The sequence below is a fragment of the Narcine bancroftii genome, chromosome 2 (assembly GCF_036971445.1).
Source record: "Narcine bancroftii isolate sNarBan1 chromosome 2, sNarBan1.hap1, whole genome shotgun sequence".
NCBI lineage: Eukaryota > Metazoa > Chordata > Chondrichthyes > Torpediniformes > Narcinidae > Narcine > Narcine bancroftii.
The window spans coordinates 246,466,696-246,481,862 of NC_091470.1; the positions used below are offsets into that span (position 1 = coordinate 246,466,696).

Below are 15,167 nucleotides of genomic sequence, written 5' to 3' on the forward strand. Positions count from 1 at the left end.
CAAAACCATCTTGTATTTATTGTTTCAAAGTCAAGTGAATAGAAATGCTCACGGAGAGCTCAGTAAAGGGGGGAAAGAATCTGGGAAAGGTAGCAAGACTGGAGACTCCAGTCTAAGGGGGAGAAAGGTGCCTGGAAAGGAGCAGCAAAAAAAGGTGCAGTTAAAAGGAGGGGTTCAAGAGATTCCACTGGCTTTTTTGGTAGACTTTTGGAGCGCTGCATATATGTCACTGTCAGGCAGGGACATTGTGTGTTTTTCTTAAAGGGGAAGAGTCTATTATTTAAAGAGACAGATTTTTACTGCTTAAAAATTTGTTTTAGAAAAGATTATGGATAGAACATTAAAATGTATTTGTTTTAATGTTAATGGAATTAACAAAACAGTGGAGAGATAACAGGTCTTGGCATACCTAAAAAGAATGAAAGGCTGATCTAGTCTTTTTACAAGAAATACATCTTACCAAATTAAGCGTGGAAAATTAAGAGGTTGGGTGGGACAAGTAATATCATCTTTATTTGTTTGGATCAAAAGCAAGAAGTGTGATTTTCATTAATAAAAATATTCCAAGAAAAATAGGAGACTTTAACCAATCAAGCAGGAAGATTTGTAATGGCACAGTGTAAAATTTATGCAGAATCATGGACATTTATGAATATTTACACCCCAAATTATGACGAAGTCTTTATGAAGGATATCTTTTTAAAAACTGCAAGGGGAAGACAAAACCTATTGTTTGACAATTTCAGTTTTTGTTTAGGTCCAATATTGGATAAAGCAGTGAGAACAGTAACAAGATCGAAAGCAGCAAAAATGACATGGTCATTTATGAAGGATTTAAATTTAATTGATATATGGAGGTGGCTTTTCAGTTTCTATTCAAGGGTACGTGATTCACATGCAAGGATTGTTCTTAGTGTCTGTCCAGCTACAAAGTAGAGTAGTAAAACGGAGTACTTGGCAAAAGTTTTATCAAACCACTCACCATTAACTTTAACTATTACGGTAATGGAAAAGCAAGAAAACATGTGTGAATGGCGTCTTATTGCTACATTGTTAAAGAGGAAGGACTTGTGTGAATTTATTAAGGGACAGATAGAAATATTTTGTGAAAATAATCTTCCTTCCACTGATGTAGTTTCCTAATATGGGACATGCTTAAAGCTTATTTGAGGGGACAAATTATTTCTTAAACTAAAAATCTCATGAGGGAATATGTAAGAGACTTGAAAGGTCAATAGAAGGATATACCAAAATTGAAAAAAGAGTATCAGATATCAGGAACTCGAGAAAAATATAGAATATTAGAGAACAAAAGTTACAATATATACTACAAATATAGAGAATGGAAAAAAAATATATTAAAACTAAACAAAAATATTGAGCTCGGAGAATGGGCACACAGTGTTATCTTGGCAGCTGAAAGCAGAAGAGTCATCCAGAATGATGAGTGCAATAAAAACAGAAACTGCCGCGATAACATGATCAGATAGAAATAAATAACACATTTAGACAATACTATATAAAATAATATAAATCAGGATTAGTAGGGGATGAAGATGAAATGGTGTAGTGAAGTACTACACACTGAGGTATGAAGGGAAACAATGTACACGGTGTCGAGCTGAGTTCAAAACTGATGTATTCAGGCCTTTAACCTGTGCTTTTATACACTTCCTTTCCTGTCACTCGGGCCAGAAGAAACCTCGTTAGATAGGACAAAAACCTATCCCATGTGTGAGCTTTTTCCCACGCTTGTAGCAGTGCGGACACTATTTTTGGATCCGGTTGGCTTGCCGGTAAGTGGGTTGGCATAATGGGAGAATTTTTAACAAATATTGAACTTCCTAAACTAGAAGAGAAAGGAAAAAAAACGATTCAGCTGCACCTCTTACAAGGGAAGAAATAGAGAAAACTCTGGGTACTTTACAAGTTAATAATCCTTGGGGGAAAGATGGGTTCCCTCCTGAGTTCTCTAGAAAATTTAAAGATTTGTTGATCCCTCTGTTGATGGATATGTTAGACCAGGCGGTGGAGACCCAGACCCTCCCGGAAACTTTTTCAACTGCTATAATTACAGTGCTACCAAAGAAAGGTAGAGGCCCACTAACAACCTCACTCCTGAATGCAGATTAGCTAACAGATTGAATGAGCATTTACCAAATTGAATACATCCAGATCAGATAGGGTTTGTTACAGGAAGGCACTCTTCAAATAGTCTAGATAGATTATTTAATATAATACATGTGGCAATATCAAGGTTGAATCCAAGTATAACTATTTATTTAGGTGCAGACAAGGCATTTGATCGACTTTCAAATAAAATGTTGGAAAAATTTAGAATAGGTCGGAAATTTATAAATTGGATTGTTATGAGTCCAGAGAACCCCAAAACCCAACAGCAATGGAAATATATAAAAATACTTTTTTTTTCTATCATTGGCTATGGATATTTGATTAATGTTTAATTCATTTTTTCCCATCATGGTGCAAACAATTAAATAAAATGATAAAAAAATACTAAGCAGGTCGGTCACACAGCAGTTGAAGAAGTAACAGTTAAACAATGGCCTAAGCCATTAGTAAAGATATGGGCAAAAGGCAGGTGCCTGAATAAAAAATGGAGGAGAAGAGGAAGAAAGGGGGGGAGAGGAGCACAGGCTAACAGATGGATGTTGGTGGAAGGGTAGAAAATAGCTGAGAAGTGATAGGAAAGGGGTAGCTCTCTGAATGGAGAGGGAGGAAAGGAGACAGAAGGATAAGGAAAAAGAGATTTGGCAGAGGAGTTTAATGGAAATGAGAGAAGTCAATGTTAATGCCCTCTGGTTGGAGAGTGCTCAGACAGAATAGGTCTTCCTCTCATTTGTTGGTTGCCTTGAGGTTTAGCAGTGCTTGAGGCCATGGATATACAAGTTAATGTGGGAATCGTGTGAAGAAGTGAAATATTTTCTTCAGCATAGAGAAGACTGGCAAGGCCCTGATAGAAAGATGTGGAATTATGAGGAGCACTGATGGGATATATGTAATGAGAACTATTTATCCTTGAGTTGTTTATAACCAAAGGACATGGATTAAAGTTAGGAATGGGAAGTTGGAGAAATACTTTCATCACTAAGACAGTGGTTGGACTCTGGAAAACACTGACAAAGTTGTGGATGCAGGTACATTGACAACATTTAAGTATTTAGGTAGACATTTGAAATGCCATGGCATAAAAGGCTGTGGGCTGAATGCAAGAAAGTGGTATCTGTATAGATGGAATTTTATTTCTGACATGGACAGGGTGAGGCAAAAGTCATTTTAACATGCTGTATGAATCTGTAACAGCTTTGACAGTCTGACGCACTGTGGTAGGTTTAGAGCGTGTCAAGAACTGCAGATATTAGAATCTGAACAAATATTGACAATGCTGGAGAGACTCTGAGGGGCTGACAGTATCCAAGGATAGAAATAGTTAATGTTTTAGATGAGAATCCTTTATCTGTTCAAAAGTGGGGTGCATGCCCAAAATAAGGACATCTGTTCTAAGCTTATCATGGGAGGAATGAAACATTGCAGAAACTCAGTGACCACAGAAAAGTTCATATATTCAAGTTCTTAATTTTGCCTTTTTGCTTTTATTAGGGATTTGCAACAAAACATGGCTCGAGAACCCAGTGCACCTCATATTCCACCAGCACCTGCTTACCAAACTGCAGTCACTGAAACCAGCCCTGTTCCAACTCCTGCACCCAGAACTGTGTTTGTAAGTAAAACAGAATTTGTTTGATCACAATTATTTGACAGCATTAATGCATCCAGAAGAAAACTTTCCAAGTCTAATTTTTGTCGAGTTACTTTTGTATAATTTCTTAAAAAATATAATTTTAAGAAACTGCTCAGTGTGTTGAAGGTCCTCACCTGGGTAAATTTCCTGAACTGCAAATTTGTTATCTCATATTTTGCAGCTCACCAGCAATTTTGAAAGCCATTCATTTTGCAAGACACCACTTTTATTATTGCAGCTGTTAAAGACAGAACTCCACTATCTTGTAAAATTGGAATGGACATCATACAGGATTACAACCCCTGTAGTCTTGTATGATGCCCATTCCAATTTTACAAGGTGTAGCAGGAGGAGCTGATGCATCACAGCTTCAGAATGTCAGGCTTTTTTTGTGTTGTCACTGGATTTTGCATTTTCTCCGTGATGGCTCTCCTCAAATGGTCTGGTTTTCTCCCACCATCCCAAAAACTTGCTGGTTGGTAGGTTAGTTGGCTACACTAAATCACCCAAATATAGGTGTTTTGGAAGCGAATTTGAGTGCAGTTTATGGGCATATCTTTACATTGTAACTTTTCCTTCAGTCCCATTAAAACTGTTTTGTTTTTCAGCAATCCAAACCGCAGATTCCTGAATGTACTTCATCTTCACCCAGTGTTTGTGAAAAAGTAGTTACTTTCAACTATTTAATTGAGGTTTTGTTGTACGTGCATGAGAATACAAGAGATTGTCTATCTAGTAATCTACAGGCGTACAATTTAGCTTGAAAGGAAGCTAAGCTGCTTCATGTTTTCAGATTCAACAGCTTCTCATGACTGTTCAAATTCTTTCCCATCCTCTAAGATCTCACCTTGGTCAGCTTCTCTTTCTTGTCCTGGTCCTGATACCCAGCCTAATCGTCATTGTGCTCTCCCTGGTTCAACCGGCCTCAACTCCTGGAGCTAGTTCTCCCCATAGATACTGCCTCTCCTGTTGTTGCCATAACCTCTGCCACCTCAACTTCCTCCATAGCCATGAAGCCACGTGATGCTATGTTTGAATTCCTCCCCACTGTATTAGAGCTTGGTGGGAGGAGCGTTCCAAACAGTGCCGCAGACCATCCCTGCCATGCCTTGAGGCTAGAGCTAAATCCCACTATGTTTCCTCATTACCAAATTCCCATCCACCAACTGAATGACTCCTAGAATGACAAGAAGCCATTGTGAATGGATCAGATTTGCCTGGTACATTAAAATGCAAGAAACTCAGTTTGACCTTGCCATGATTAATCTTGTTACTTTCTTTACCGTAGGTTTTCTTTTTTAAAAATCCAAAATGATACTTAAGAACAGTGATGCTTGGATCGCATGCAGAATTAAGATTTTCTCTGTATCCCAATACACATGATAATAAACAAAATGAATTATTTTCTGATTTCAGTCTTATTGTCACCAGTGCCTTATCTGCTCCTCTTTCTGTCCATTCCCTTAATATTTTTGTATTTCTCTGTCTCTGCATTTTCTTCAGTTTAATCTCTAAAAGAAGAAAAATGACATAACAAAATGGTCTGAAACTTGAAAGTTTGCAGGTGTTATGATTTTAGTAAAACACAAAAATGCTGGAGGGAATTAGCAGGTCTTGTAGTGTCCATTGGAGGTAAAGATGTATGACCAACGCATTGGGCCTGAGCCCTTCTTCAAAGTATGAGCAAAACATGAGCAGGTTCTTGAATTAAAAGGCTGGGGAGAAGGAAAGAAAGGGCAGGAGAAGGAAAATAGACCAACAAACAAAAGATGATCATTGGACATGAATAGGTGAGAAGTGATCGACGGTCGTATGCTCTGTGAATGCAGAGCTGGTAGAAAATGGGTAAAAATGAAGAGAGAGAGAGACAGCTAGAGGAAAAGGGAAATAATGTTAGATGGTGTAAGGTAAAACATCATGAGATGGGAATGTGTAGGGAGTTACCCTGTACAGGGCAGTAACAAGAAGGGGAGGTGTCCTTGTACTCCTGTTAGGTAAAACATCATGAGATGGGACCGGAGAAGGAGTCACCCAGTACTAAGGAGTAACAGAATGCATCCTTGTACTTACAAGATAAGAGAGACATTGATGGATTGAGAGGCAGGAAGCTAGCAGGGAAAGGATAGCAACAGTTTAAGAGAGACATTGATGGATTGAGAGGCAGGAAGCTAGCAGGGAAAGGATAGCAACAGTTTTAGTCATTGGACAAGTAATGATATGATGATGTTCTAAGCATGTATCCAAGGGTATAAAAAATCACCATTTTGCTGATAACGGCAGAATGCATTCTCCGACTAACTTTGTTAGTCGCAAGTGTTACAATCCGGTAATAAAGAACAAAGAACCCTGATTTCGACTCAGCCTGGTGTTTGTCTCACTCATTCATGAACAAAGCAGACCTAACAATGGGAAGGGGAAGTGGAGGGGGGGGGGGGGGAGGAATGAAACCAGAGAAGTTGATATTGATGCTACATGATTGGAGGGTGCCCAGACAAATTGAGGTGGTGCTCCTCCAATTTGCAGGTGGTCTCAAACTGCCAGTGCATGAGACCATGGATAGACAGATCGGTATGGGAATGGGTGGGGAAATGAAATGTGTTGTCACTGAGAGATCTCTGTTTCAGTTGCATATGGCTTTCCATGCCAGATCATCTGAGAGAATGACCACCTCCAAATGAAAATGGCTTACCTTCTACTACCATCAGCTCGGCCCTCAACCACATATCCTCCATTACCTGAACATCTCCACTGCCCCCCCATGTACGTTAAGGACAGGATTCCCCTTGTTCTCACCTACCACCCCAGTTGTCTATGCATCCAACATATCATCCTTCACCATTTCTGCCACCTACTATGTGATCCCACCACCAAATGCATCTTCCCCTTTCCTTTCAGTCGTCCGCAGGGACCACACCCTCTGTGACTCCCTCATCCACTCCTCCCTTCCCACCAATCACCCCCTTTGGCACCAACCCATGTAACTGCAGGATGTGCTACATTTGCGCCCACATCTCTTCGCTCGCCACCTTTTGCGGCTCCAAACAGTTCTGAATCTAAGAGAAGCAACACTTCACTTGTGAATCTGCAGGAATTATCTACTGCATCCGGTGCTCCCATTGTGGTCTCCTCTACATCAGAGAGGCTAGACGTAGTCTAAGAGATTGCTTCGTTGAGCTCCTCTGCTCTGTCCACCACAATAGCAGAGATCTCCCAGTTACAACCCATTTCAATTTCCTGCCCCATTTCCATGCCAACATGTTTGTCCATGATCTTCATGGCAGGCCACTGCAAATTTGTGGAACTGTACCTCTTATTTCATCTGGGCACTTTACAACCAGATGGCATTAACATCGACTTCACTAGTTTACATTCCCCCCTCCCCAAAAAAAAACTTTTTTTTCTCTCTTTTCCCTCTGTCTCCTTTCTTCTAGCTCTGGATTCATAGAGCCACCTGCTCGCCTTTCTTTTCCTATCCATGTCCAATCATTACCCTTTGTCTGTGCCTCCACCCCTGTTCTTTATTTCCTTCTCTCCAGCCTTTTAATTCACATGCCTGCCTGCTTTTTTGATCATATCTTGAAGAAGGGCTCAGGCCAGAAACGTCAGTAATACATCTTTACCTCCTACCGACACTGTGAGACCTGCTGAGTTCCTCCAGCATTTCTGTTTTTTTTTCATCTTAAAATGGTAGTTGCTTTTGCAGAATTAATTTAAGAAACAAAGTTCATTTGGGCTGATGGAAGATTTACCATGAGGTTCGTTCACTTGGGCTGATGGAAGATTTATCATGAGGTTCAAGTCCATTTTTTAACACAGCAGACTGAACCATGGGTTTGCATAGCAAATATCTTGTTTTAATTCCTGCTATATTCTGCACATACAACAAAAATACTCAATAATTACAGTTTAAGGTTTGTCATTTTGTTAAATAATGGAGCAAACAGGTTTCTTTAGTGCATGATGCAAGCAGATTTTATTTTGAAATCGGCAACTCACATAGGAAACATTTGTTCATAGTTTTACGATTGAAGGTGTATTCACGTCCAACTATGCTGTTTGGTCATTATTTTTACATCATTTTATACATACTTTTTTAAACAATTAATTTAAATAATTTCTCAATGGAAATTGATGCGTGATGAATAATAATCAATAAATTATACTTTGATTCTCCAAACAGCATCACTAATTTCTGAATTTATTTGTAGCAAAGTTGGACGATGCTGTTTCAACTAACCATCTGGGTGGTGGAGCTTTTGATTTTAGACTAAGAAATCTTGGGTATTGGAGTTGTGGTTTTTGATAATGTAACTAACAATATTGCCTCATGTGCATGCTTTTGCAATATTATTTTACAGGAAATAAATTCAGTATAAAGGTTCATAAATGATAAAATGAAACCAATTTTCAATTCCAATTCCATTCCAATTTTTTTACAGCAACCCAAACCTCAGCCTCCTGCTAGACCTCCCCCTCCATCTATTGGATCCACTTTCCCAGGTGCTCCATTTAGTTCAGCTCCTGCAAGTTCAAGTGCTCCAGCTCCCACAGGTTCAAGTGCTCCACCTCCAGTTTCTGCTTCACCAGCTTCTATTGGAGCCACTAGTGGGTTATCACAGGCCCAGGGTCCTCCGTATCCCACGTATCAAGGATATCCTGGGTAAGTACTGATTTGAATTTCTAATGTTAATATGGATCACGGTAAAATTCTCCTTTTTATTATTAATGAGGCAAACATATTTTCTGTATGACATAAGATGGTTTGATCTTTGAGCAGATAGCTTGCATGGAGAAATTTGTCCATTGTGTTACAAATGCAACTATTATTTTCCACTTCATTAAAATAAAAACCATGCAAAGAAATAAAGGAAAGCTCAAGCAATGTTTTTAAAGTTTTGATCAAATGTTCAAGGTATCGGATTTTAAAAATTTTCTTGAAAAAGTGAGGTCAATGTTGCTTTGGTAAAAATGGCTTTAATTCAATATTCCATTAGCCATTGGGTTGTGCATTCCATCCTATTTAAACCTGCTAGCTTCTACTAAGGGAAATCTTAATTCTGTTCAAAAACTATTGCCTTCATTGGCATATGTATAGACTTATCGACACCAATAATTTGAGTAGAGGCAAAGTTTAATCCATAACATTGTATATTGTGTAGTTTCAGCCACGATAGATTCAATAATTGCTTCTTAAATTTACACTATTTCAAGATTGTTATATCAATGTTGTAAACATTCAGCCATTTCGGCAGCATCCGTTGAAGGGGAAAATCAGAGTTAACATTTCAGGTCAAAGAAATGTGGTTGTTTTCACTCATTTACTGTTCTTATTTCAGATTCCAACCCTGCAATTTTTTTAAAAAAAAAACTCATGCTCAGTAGTTATTTGAATTGTAAATAGATGACTAGAATTTGAGTTCAGTCAGCAATTGAGGTGAATTCTGTGTCTTTTTCATGACAAGATCTGAAAACCTAAGCATAATATTAATGTTTAAAGGCGTGAATTTTGAAGTAAATACATACAGTACATTGCAGCAGCAGTGGAAATAAAAATGTAAAAGAAGAAATATAACATGGCTGAGCACTGATAATGCAATCTGATTTTATTTATAGTACAGATAAATCTGTTTAACTATTGATCATTTTGATCTTTTGGTTGTTAGATTGTACTGCTTTCAGGGTATTGATACTTTGGGAGAGGTGGGTGTTAAAGGGAGAGTCACTGCTCTATTCATAGGATCACAAATTTTGAATGGAATATGATTGAGGATTGATGCATTATTTTTCAGGTATTATCCTATGCCCGTACCAATGGCATACAACCAGTTTGGCTATGGTCAATACAACATGCCGTATCTGTTCCAGCCCCCTGGACAGCCACCTTTCCAAAGTTCACAGCAGCCACAGCAACCTGGATACCCCTACCCTCAGCAGCATTACTACCAACAATAAGAAGCATTGTCTGTAAAGATTTTATGTTACTATTAAGATTGAATTTGCCACAATTGTTTATCTAATCCACACTCCTAAATATTAGTCTGAGGCAAATGCTGATTAGGTGGTACTGTTAAAAATCTATTATATGATTGCACTAATTTTTTAGCAGCAAACACTTGGAATTTAGCAAATTTGAAATTTGACCTGGAACTGCTTAATAGACAAATCTTTTGTTGACTAATCATTTTTTTTTCTAATTTTGGGGAATGGATTTAAGTGCTGCTTAAAAATAAAGCAGATAGTGTATGTATCTCTGCTTTTACATCCTAAACTGCAGCTGGTTAATATTTCCTACATCCTAATGTTTAAGTTTGTCTAATCAGGGCCATGTAAATCAGATACATTAAAAATGATTAAGACCAAACTGCTGTTTCCTTAACATGCAAGAGATTGAAGATGACGGATGGTAAAACAAGTTTGCACTGCCCAAGGTTTAAACATCTTCATTGATGGTCTTCCTTCCACTTTAAGGGTCAGAATGGGGATTTTACCTTGAGTATTGCAACTGTTTACAGCTCCTTAGCTGATTATTTTGTTCACGTGGCATACAGCATGTCCAAGTCAAGCCATGGTTGAGTAGTGATAATAAATATGCTAAATGTACCAGGCAAAGAACATGTCTACTGAGAAACCATATGGCATCAATATTCAATGGCATTGCATTAACTGATTCGCAGCTATTGACATTTTGCAGTCACTATTGACCAGAGGCTAAAATGAACCAGCCACATAAGTGTTTCTCTAGACCACAGTGCACGCGCATGCACATTGCACAGCACATGTACATAAAGATAATTTAAAATAAATGTATATTAATATTTTGGGATAATCTTCCTTTGTGCATGATTTTACCTCTTCACGACGACAAAGAACTTGGTGTAATTAATCTACATGGCCAAGGATGAATTGTTCATCATTATCAACTGCTCTAGAATGAAAATGACTCCAATTTCAGTCTTGCAGAAAGCAAATGTATCTTGTGCAAGTGTACGTGCCAAGCCACGTTGGTTCATTTTCCCATACCAAGGAGGATGAGCTTTGCATTGAACATCCAGAAAGTAATTGCCTTTCAAGATCCAAGAGCTGTAGACAATGTGGACCATATATAAGTGGGAATAAGGTATGTGGAAAACAGTGCAAACAGCAGGAGAATAGAAGAATAAAAATAACTGATCCACTCACCCTCTCAACCACCACTTTCCCTACCTGTGGAAGAGTCGGCTGATCCTGGTAGAAAAGTCTCTGAACCTATGAACATGTAATCTATACCACAAAATGAGCAATCATCCATCCATTTAAAGTCACATTCTTCAGAGGTGTAAAGAACGTCTGTCAAGATCCTAACTTGTATCTCACAGAAGATGGGAAGTCTTTTCATTGGAGAAATTATGCATACTTGCTAATGTTTCTTCTTCTTTTCCTCCTGTTTTTTGTATGTTGCCAAGCACAGTGCATGACCATGTTGTAAGATTCTCATGAATACATGATTCATTCGTGAAATGGAATTCTCTATCCCTAAGTGGACACATGGGCTGGACTAGGCAACAAAATCTCAATTTCAAGATCTCAATGTTTCCATTAACAGAATGAGCATGTTGTAGCAAGTAGTGAAGTTTCCCTTTAATACCTGTTGTGCCTCTTCTGTTATTTGGACCAGAGTGTTGTATACAAGATCTGGAGCAATGTGCAAGACATGCCTTTGACATGGTTGTGAGTGGTAGACTAATCCAGAAGATTAGATCACATGGGATCCAGAGTGGGCTAACCAATTGGATATATCTTGACATCAGGAGTCAGAGGTTAGTTGGACAAGGTTGTTATTTAGAATATATGGCTGTGGCCAGTTGTGTGCCACATGTTTCAGTGCTGGATTCACTGTTGCTTGTCATCTCAATTAATGACTTGGATGACAAAGTAGTTAGCGTGATTAAGAAACTTGAGGCTGTCACCAAAATTAGTGAAGGTTAAAAAATTGCTGTGGAAACTTGGCAGGTCAGGCAGCATCCATGGAGGAAAAGGAACAATCTGCATTACTGACGGAAACCCTGCTTCAGGACTGAGAAAGGAGAAGGATGAGAAGCAGTGTGAAAGTAAAGGGAAGGAGAACAAAGACAAGGAGGGATATTGGACAGATGGAAACTGTTGGGGAGGGTATATGGTGGGAGGGCTATATGGGCTGTGGGTTGATGGGGAAGAGGAGAGTTCAGGTTTGGAGAGAAGAGTATGGATAGTGAGGTTGAAGGTGTTGGGGCAGATATTACACCAACAGCTGCAGTAGAAAGTACCTGGGGAGGGAAGAATAAACAATGGAGAGACTGTTGCTGTGAAAAGCAAAAAGGGATCAGAGGGGAGAATGTGGTTCATTGTGGGGTCAAACTGAAGCTGATGGAACTATCGATGTACTGGATGCAAAGGCTGGTCAGTTTTAAATGTTAAGGACCAAGGGAACTATCTGCGTGAAGTGGGATGAGACCAGAAGTACAGGAAATGGGGAGGTGGGGAGATGCAGGTGAGGGCTTTATCAATGACAGTTTAGGGGTACAAGTTTGTGAAAAAGGAAATGGAAAAAAATGTGAAAAAAGATACTTCTGATTACATCAAGATACAGTTCAAAAGTGGGCCAAAAATAACAGATGGAATTTAACCTGGGCAAGTATGAGGTGTTGCATTTTGATGGGTTAAATCAGAGCTAGACGTGCACAGTAAATGGTAGGGTCCAGGAGACGGTTACAGAATAGAAGGACCCAGGAGTACAGATATCAGTATATGGTTTCTTGAAGGTGGTGATATGGCTAGATGGTGGGAAGGCATTTGGCATACTTGCCTCATTGGTCAGGGCATTAAGTAATGGGCAAAATGTTGCACTGCAGTTGGGAAACTACATTTGGGGTCTTGTGTAGAGTTCTGGTTGCCCAGCTATAATAGGAAACATTGTTAAGCTGGAAAAGGTGGAGAATGTTACTGGACAGGAAGGCTTGAGTTAAAAGGGGAGGAATGGGTCTTGGAGCATATGAGGCCAAGGGGTGACACGAGAGAGGAGTGTATTATCATGAGATGCATAGATAAGATCAATATTCAAACATTTTTCCAGTGGGGATTTTTAAAACTGGGAGGTATGAACTTAAGGAGAGAAACAGTTTTAAAAAGGTCTGAAGAACATATTTTCACATGGAGAATGGTAGGTATGGGAAATGAGTTGCCAGAGGTGGATACAAATGGAACATTTAAAAGACATTTAGATAGGTAAATCAATAGGAACAGTTTGGTGAAATATGGGGCAAATGCAGGCGAATGACACTGGCTTAGATCAACAACTTGGTTGGCTCTGTTTCTGTGCTGTAAAACTGACTAATTTTGTGTGTGAGTGGTCCACGTTATATTGGCTGAATTCACGCAACTTCTATGGCAGGACAGATGTCAAATGAGCATCAAATAAGCATTGATGACTTCAAAGTGGTTTATGGTATTAATTAGATTGAGTTATGTACAAATATCTCATTTCTACCCTATCTAATGTAAATGTAATAATTAGATGTGCTGAATTTTAAATTTACAAGAGATAATTTTGTCCTTGAGAACAAGGTTATGTAATACTCCGCCTTCAATTGCCAGAGAACATGTAAAAGTTATGTCTTGATCATAGCTTGGGATGGGTTTTTAAAGTTATGTTATCTTTAATTAGTCTTGGAGATGGCAAGGAGTGTGGCAAATCAAGGATCACACAAATGAATCGTTATTTTCTAAGAAGATGGTTTCCACTCTATCATTTTTGACCCTGTCCGCTGTTTGCTTCATTCTGGTGTTTTATTGCCAAAAGCAGCCCATTTCTATGATTTCTCTTGATGAAGACACAATTTGCTAAAGAAATAGAAATATTGGAGATTGGTTTTTCCAAATCCATTTAGAACTTGAAGCCTAGCCAATAATATTGAACAAACGAACTGTCCCATCTGATATGTATTTTGGTTTATCTTGATGTATGCAAGTAAATTTTGAAACCTGAATTAATGTCAAGTCTGCAAAATTATGATTACACTGCATTGTTAAACTTTGGATTATTTTTCACAAAAGGAGTCTTTGTGTACTTTCTCCATTGTTTTTTTTTTCCAGTTTGAAGTATAACTTTTCATTTTGGAAAGAGGTTATTGGTTTTACTGTTTTATAGTAAACTCACCTGGCTGTTGTGTGGATGCATGCTGGAGATGAAATTGAAAGAAAAGGAAAATGTAAGCAAATGTGGATGTTTTGCGATTTCTGTGTGAAGACCGGCAACATGTCCAGTTATTTCCTTTTTATTTTCATTTCTTTCAGCATTGAAACCAACAATTCACACCTTGGGTTATGTTTGTCATTTTCATCTGTTTTTCTTTTTGCAAGTACAAATGTTTTACTTGGTCTTGTAGAAAATTTGACCAGTGGCCAAAATGCATTTCATGACGTACAATATTCCATTTAATTATACTTCTTCCCCTAGCTTGTAGTTTTGTTTCCTTTACTTCTGGGTTTGCTGGAAGTGCAAGCTGTTTACAGGCTTTCTTCCCTTTGTTATAATCCAGATGTTCTTTCCCTCAATTTCTTTTTCTCTTCCTTTTTTAAAAAAAAACTTTATTTATTTAAAGAATCATTAATAGTAATACAAAGTACATTCCATAAAGAAAATTTTATGAATATACATTAAAAAAATAATAAAATTTTTAAAACTAAGACAACTTGAAAAAAATTAAATCCCCACTCCATCAGCCAACTCTCTTAAGGAGAGCTAAAAAAAATATAAACAGAAACTAAAAGTATATAATAAATCAAAATATATCTAAATGTATATATTCCAAATCTGGTAACCACTTATTAACAAAAAAAGAATAATTGTCATGTAGTTTATATGTAATTTTTTCCATACAATACAAGCTTTCAATTCATTATGCCATCGCATTATATTAATCACTATGTTATCTTTCCATGCACTTCCTACACATTTTTGAGCTACAGACAATGCTAAATATATAAATACAATTTGAAATTTATCCAACCCTAATCCCCTTAAAGGAATCATATAACCCATTAAAAAAAATAGGTGGATCTAATGGTAACTTAAAATTATATAATTTTTCCAAAATTAACTTAATTTAATCCCAGAATGGTTGTACATACATACAAGACCAAACACCACGTAAAAAAATTTCCAGTACATACACCACATCTAAAACAAGAATCCGAATTACTAAAGCCATATTTTTTCAATTTCTCTGGTATTAAATACAATTGATGTAAAAAATTATAATTAACCATTCCATACCGTACATTCGTCAATTTAGTAACACTATCATGACACACATCTGCCCAATAATCTCCAGGAAAAACAAAAGCTAAATCATTTTCCCATTTAAGCTTAGATTTCTCCCATTCCGAC

The 15,167-nt window shown here is 37.8% G+C and overlaps 1 protein-coding gene across 4 annotated transcripts in view; it reads left to right on the forward strand.

Annotated features, from left to right (window-relative positions):
- pdcd6ip (programmed cell death 6 interacting protein) overlaps positions 1–10,583 on the forward strand; it is a 103,520-nt gene extending 92,937 nt beyond the window's left edge. For 2 of the 4 annotated variants that reach the window (XM_069920747.1, XM_069920748.1), the window contains exons 16-19: positions 3,622–3,742; positions 4,372–4,428; positions 8,203–8,423; positions 9,553–10,583. In XM_069920747.1, the coding sequence (XP_069776848.1) occupies positions 3,622–3,742; positions 4,372–4,428; positions 8,203–8,423; positions 9,553–9,715 (562 nt within the window). In that variant the 3' untranslated portion in view covers positions 9,716–10,583. The remainder of the gene's footprint in view (positions 1–3,621; positions 3,743–4,371; positions 4,429–8,202; positions 8,424–9,552) is intronic. The other 2 variants (XM_069920749.1, XM_069920750.1) reach the window with 1 other exon arrangement.
- The last annotated feature ends 4,584 nt before the right edge of the window (positions 10,584–15,167 follow it).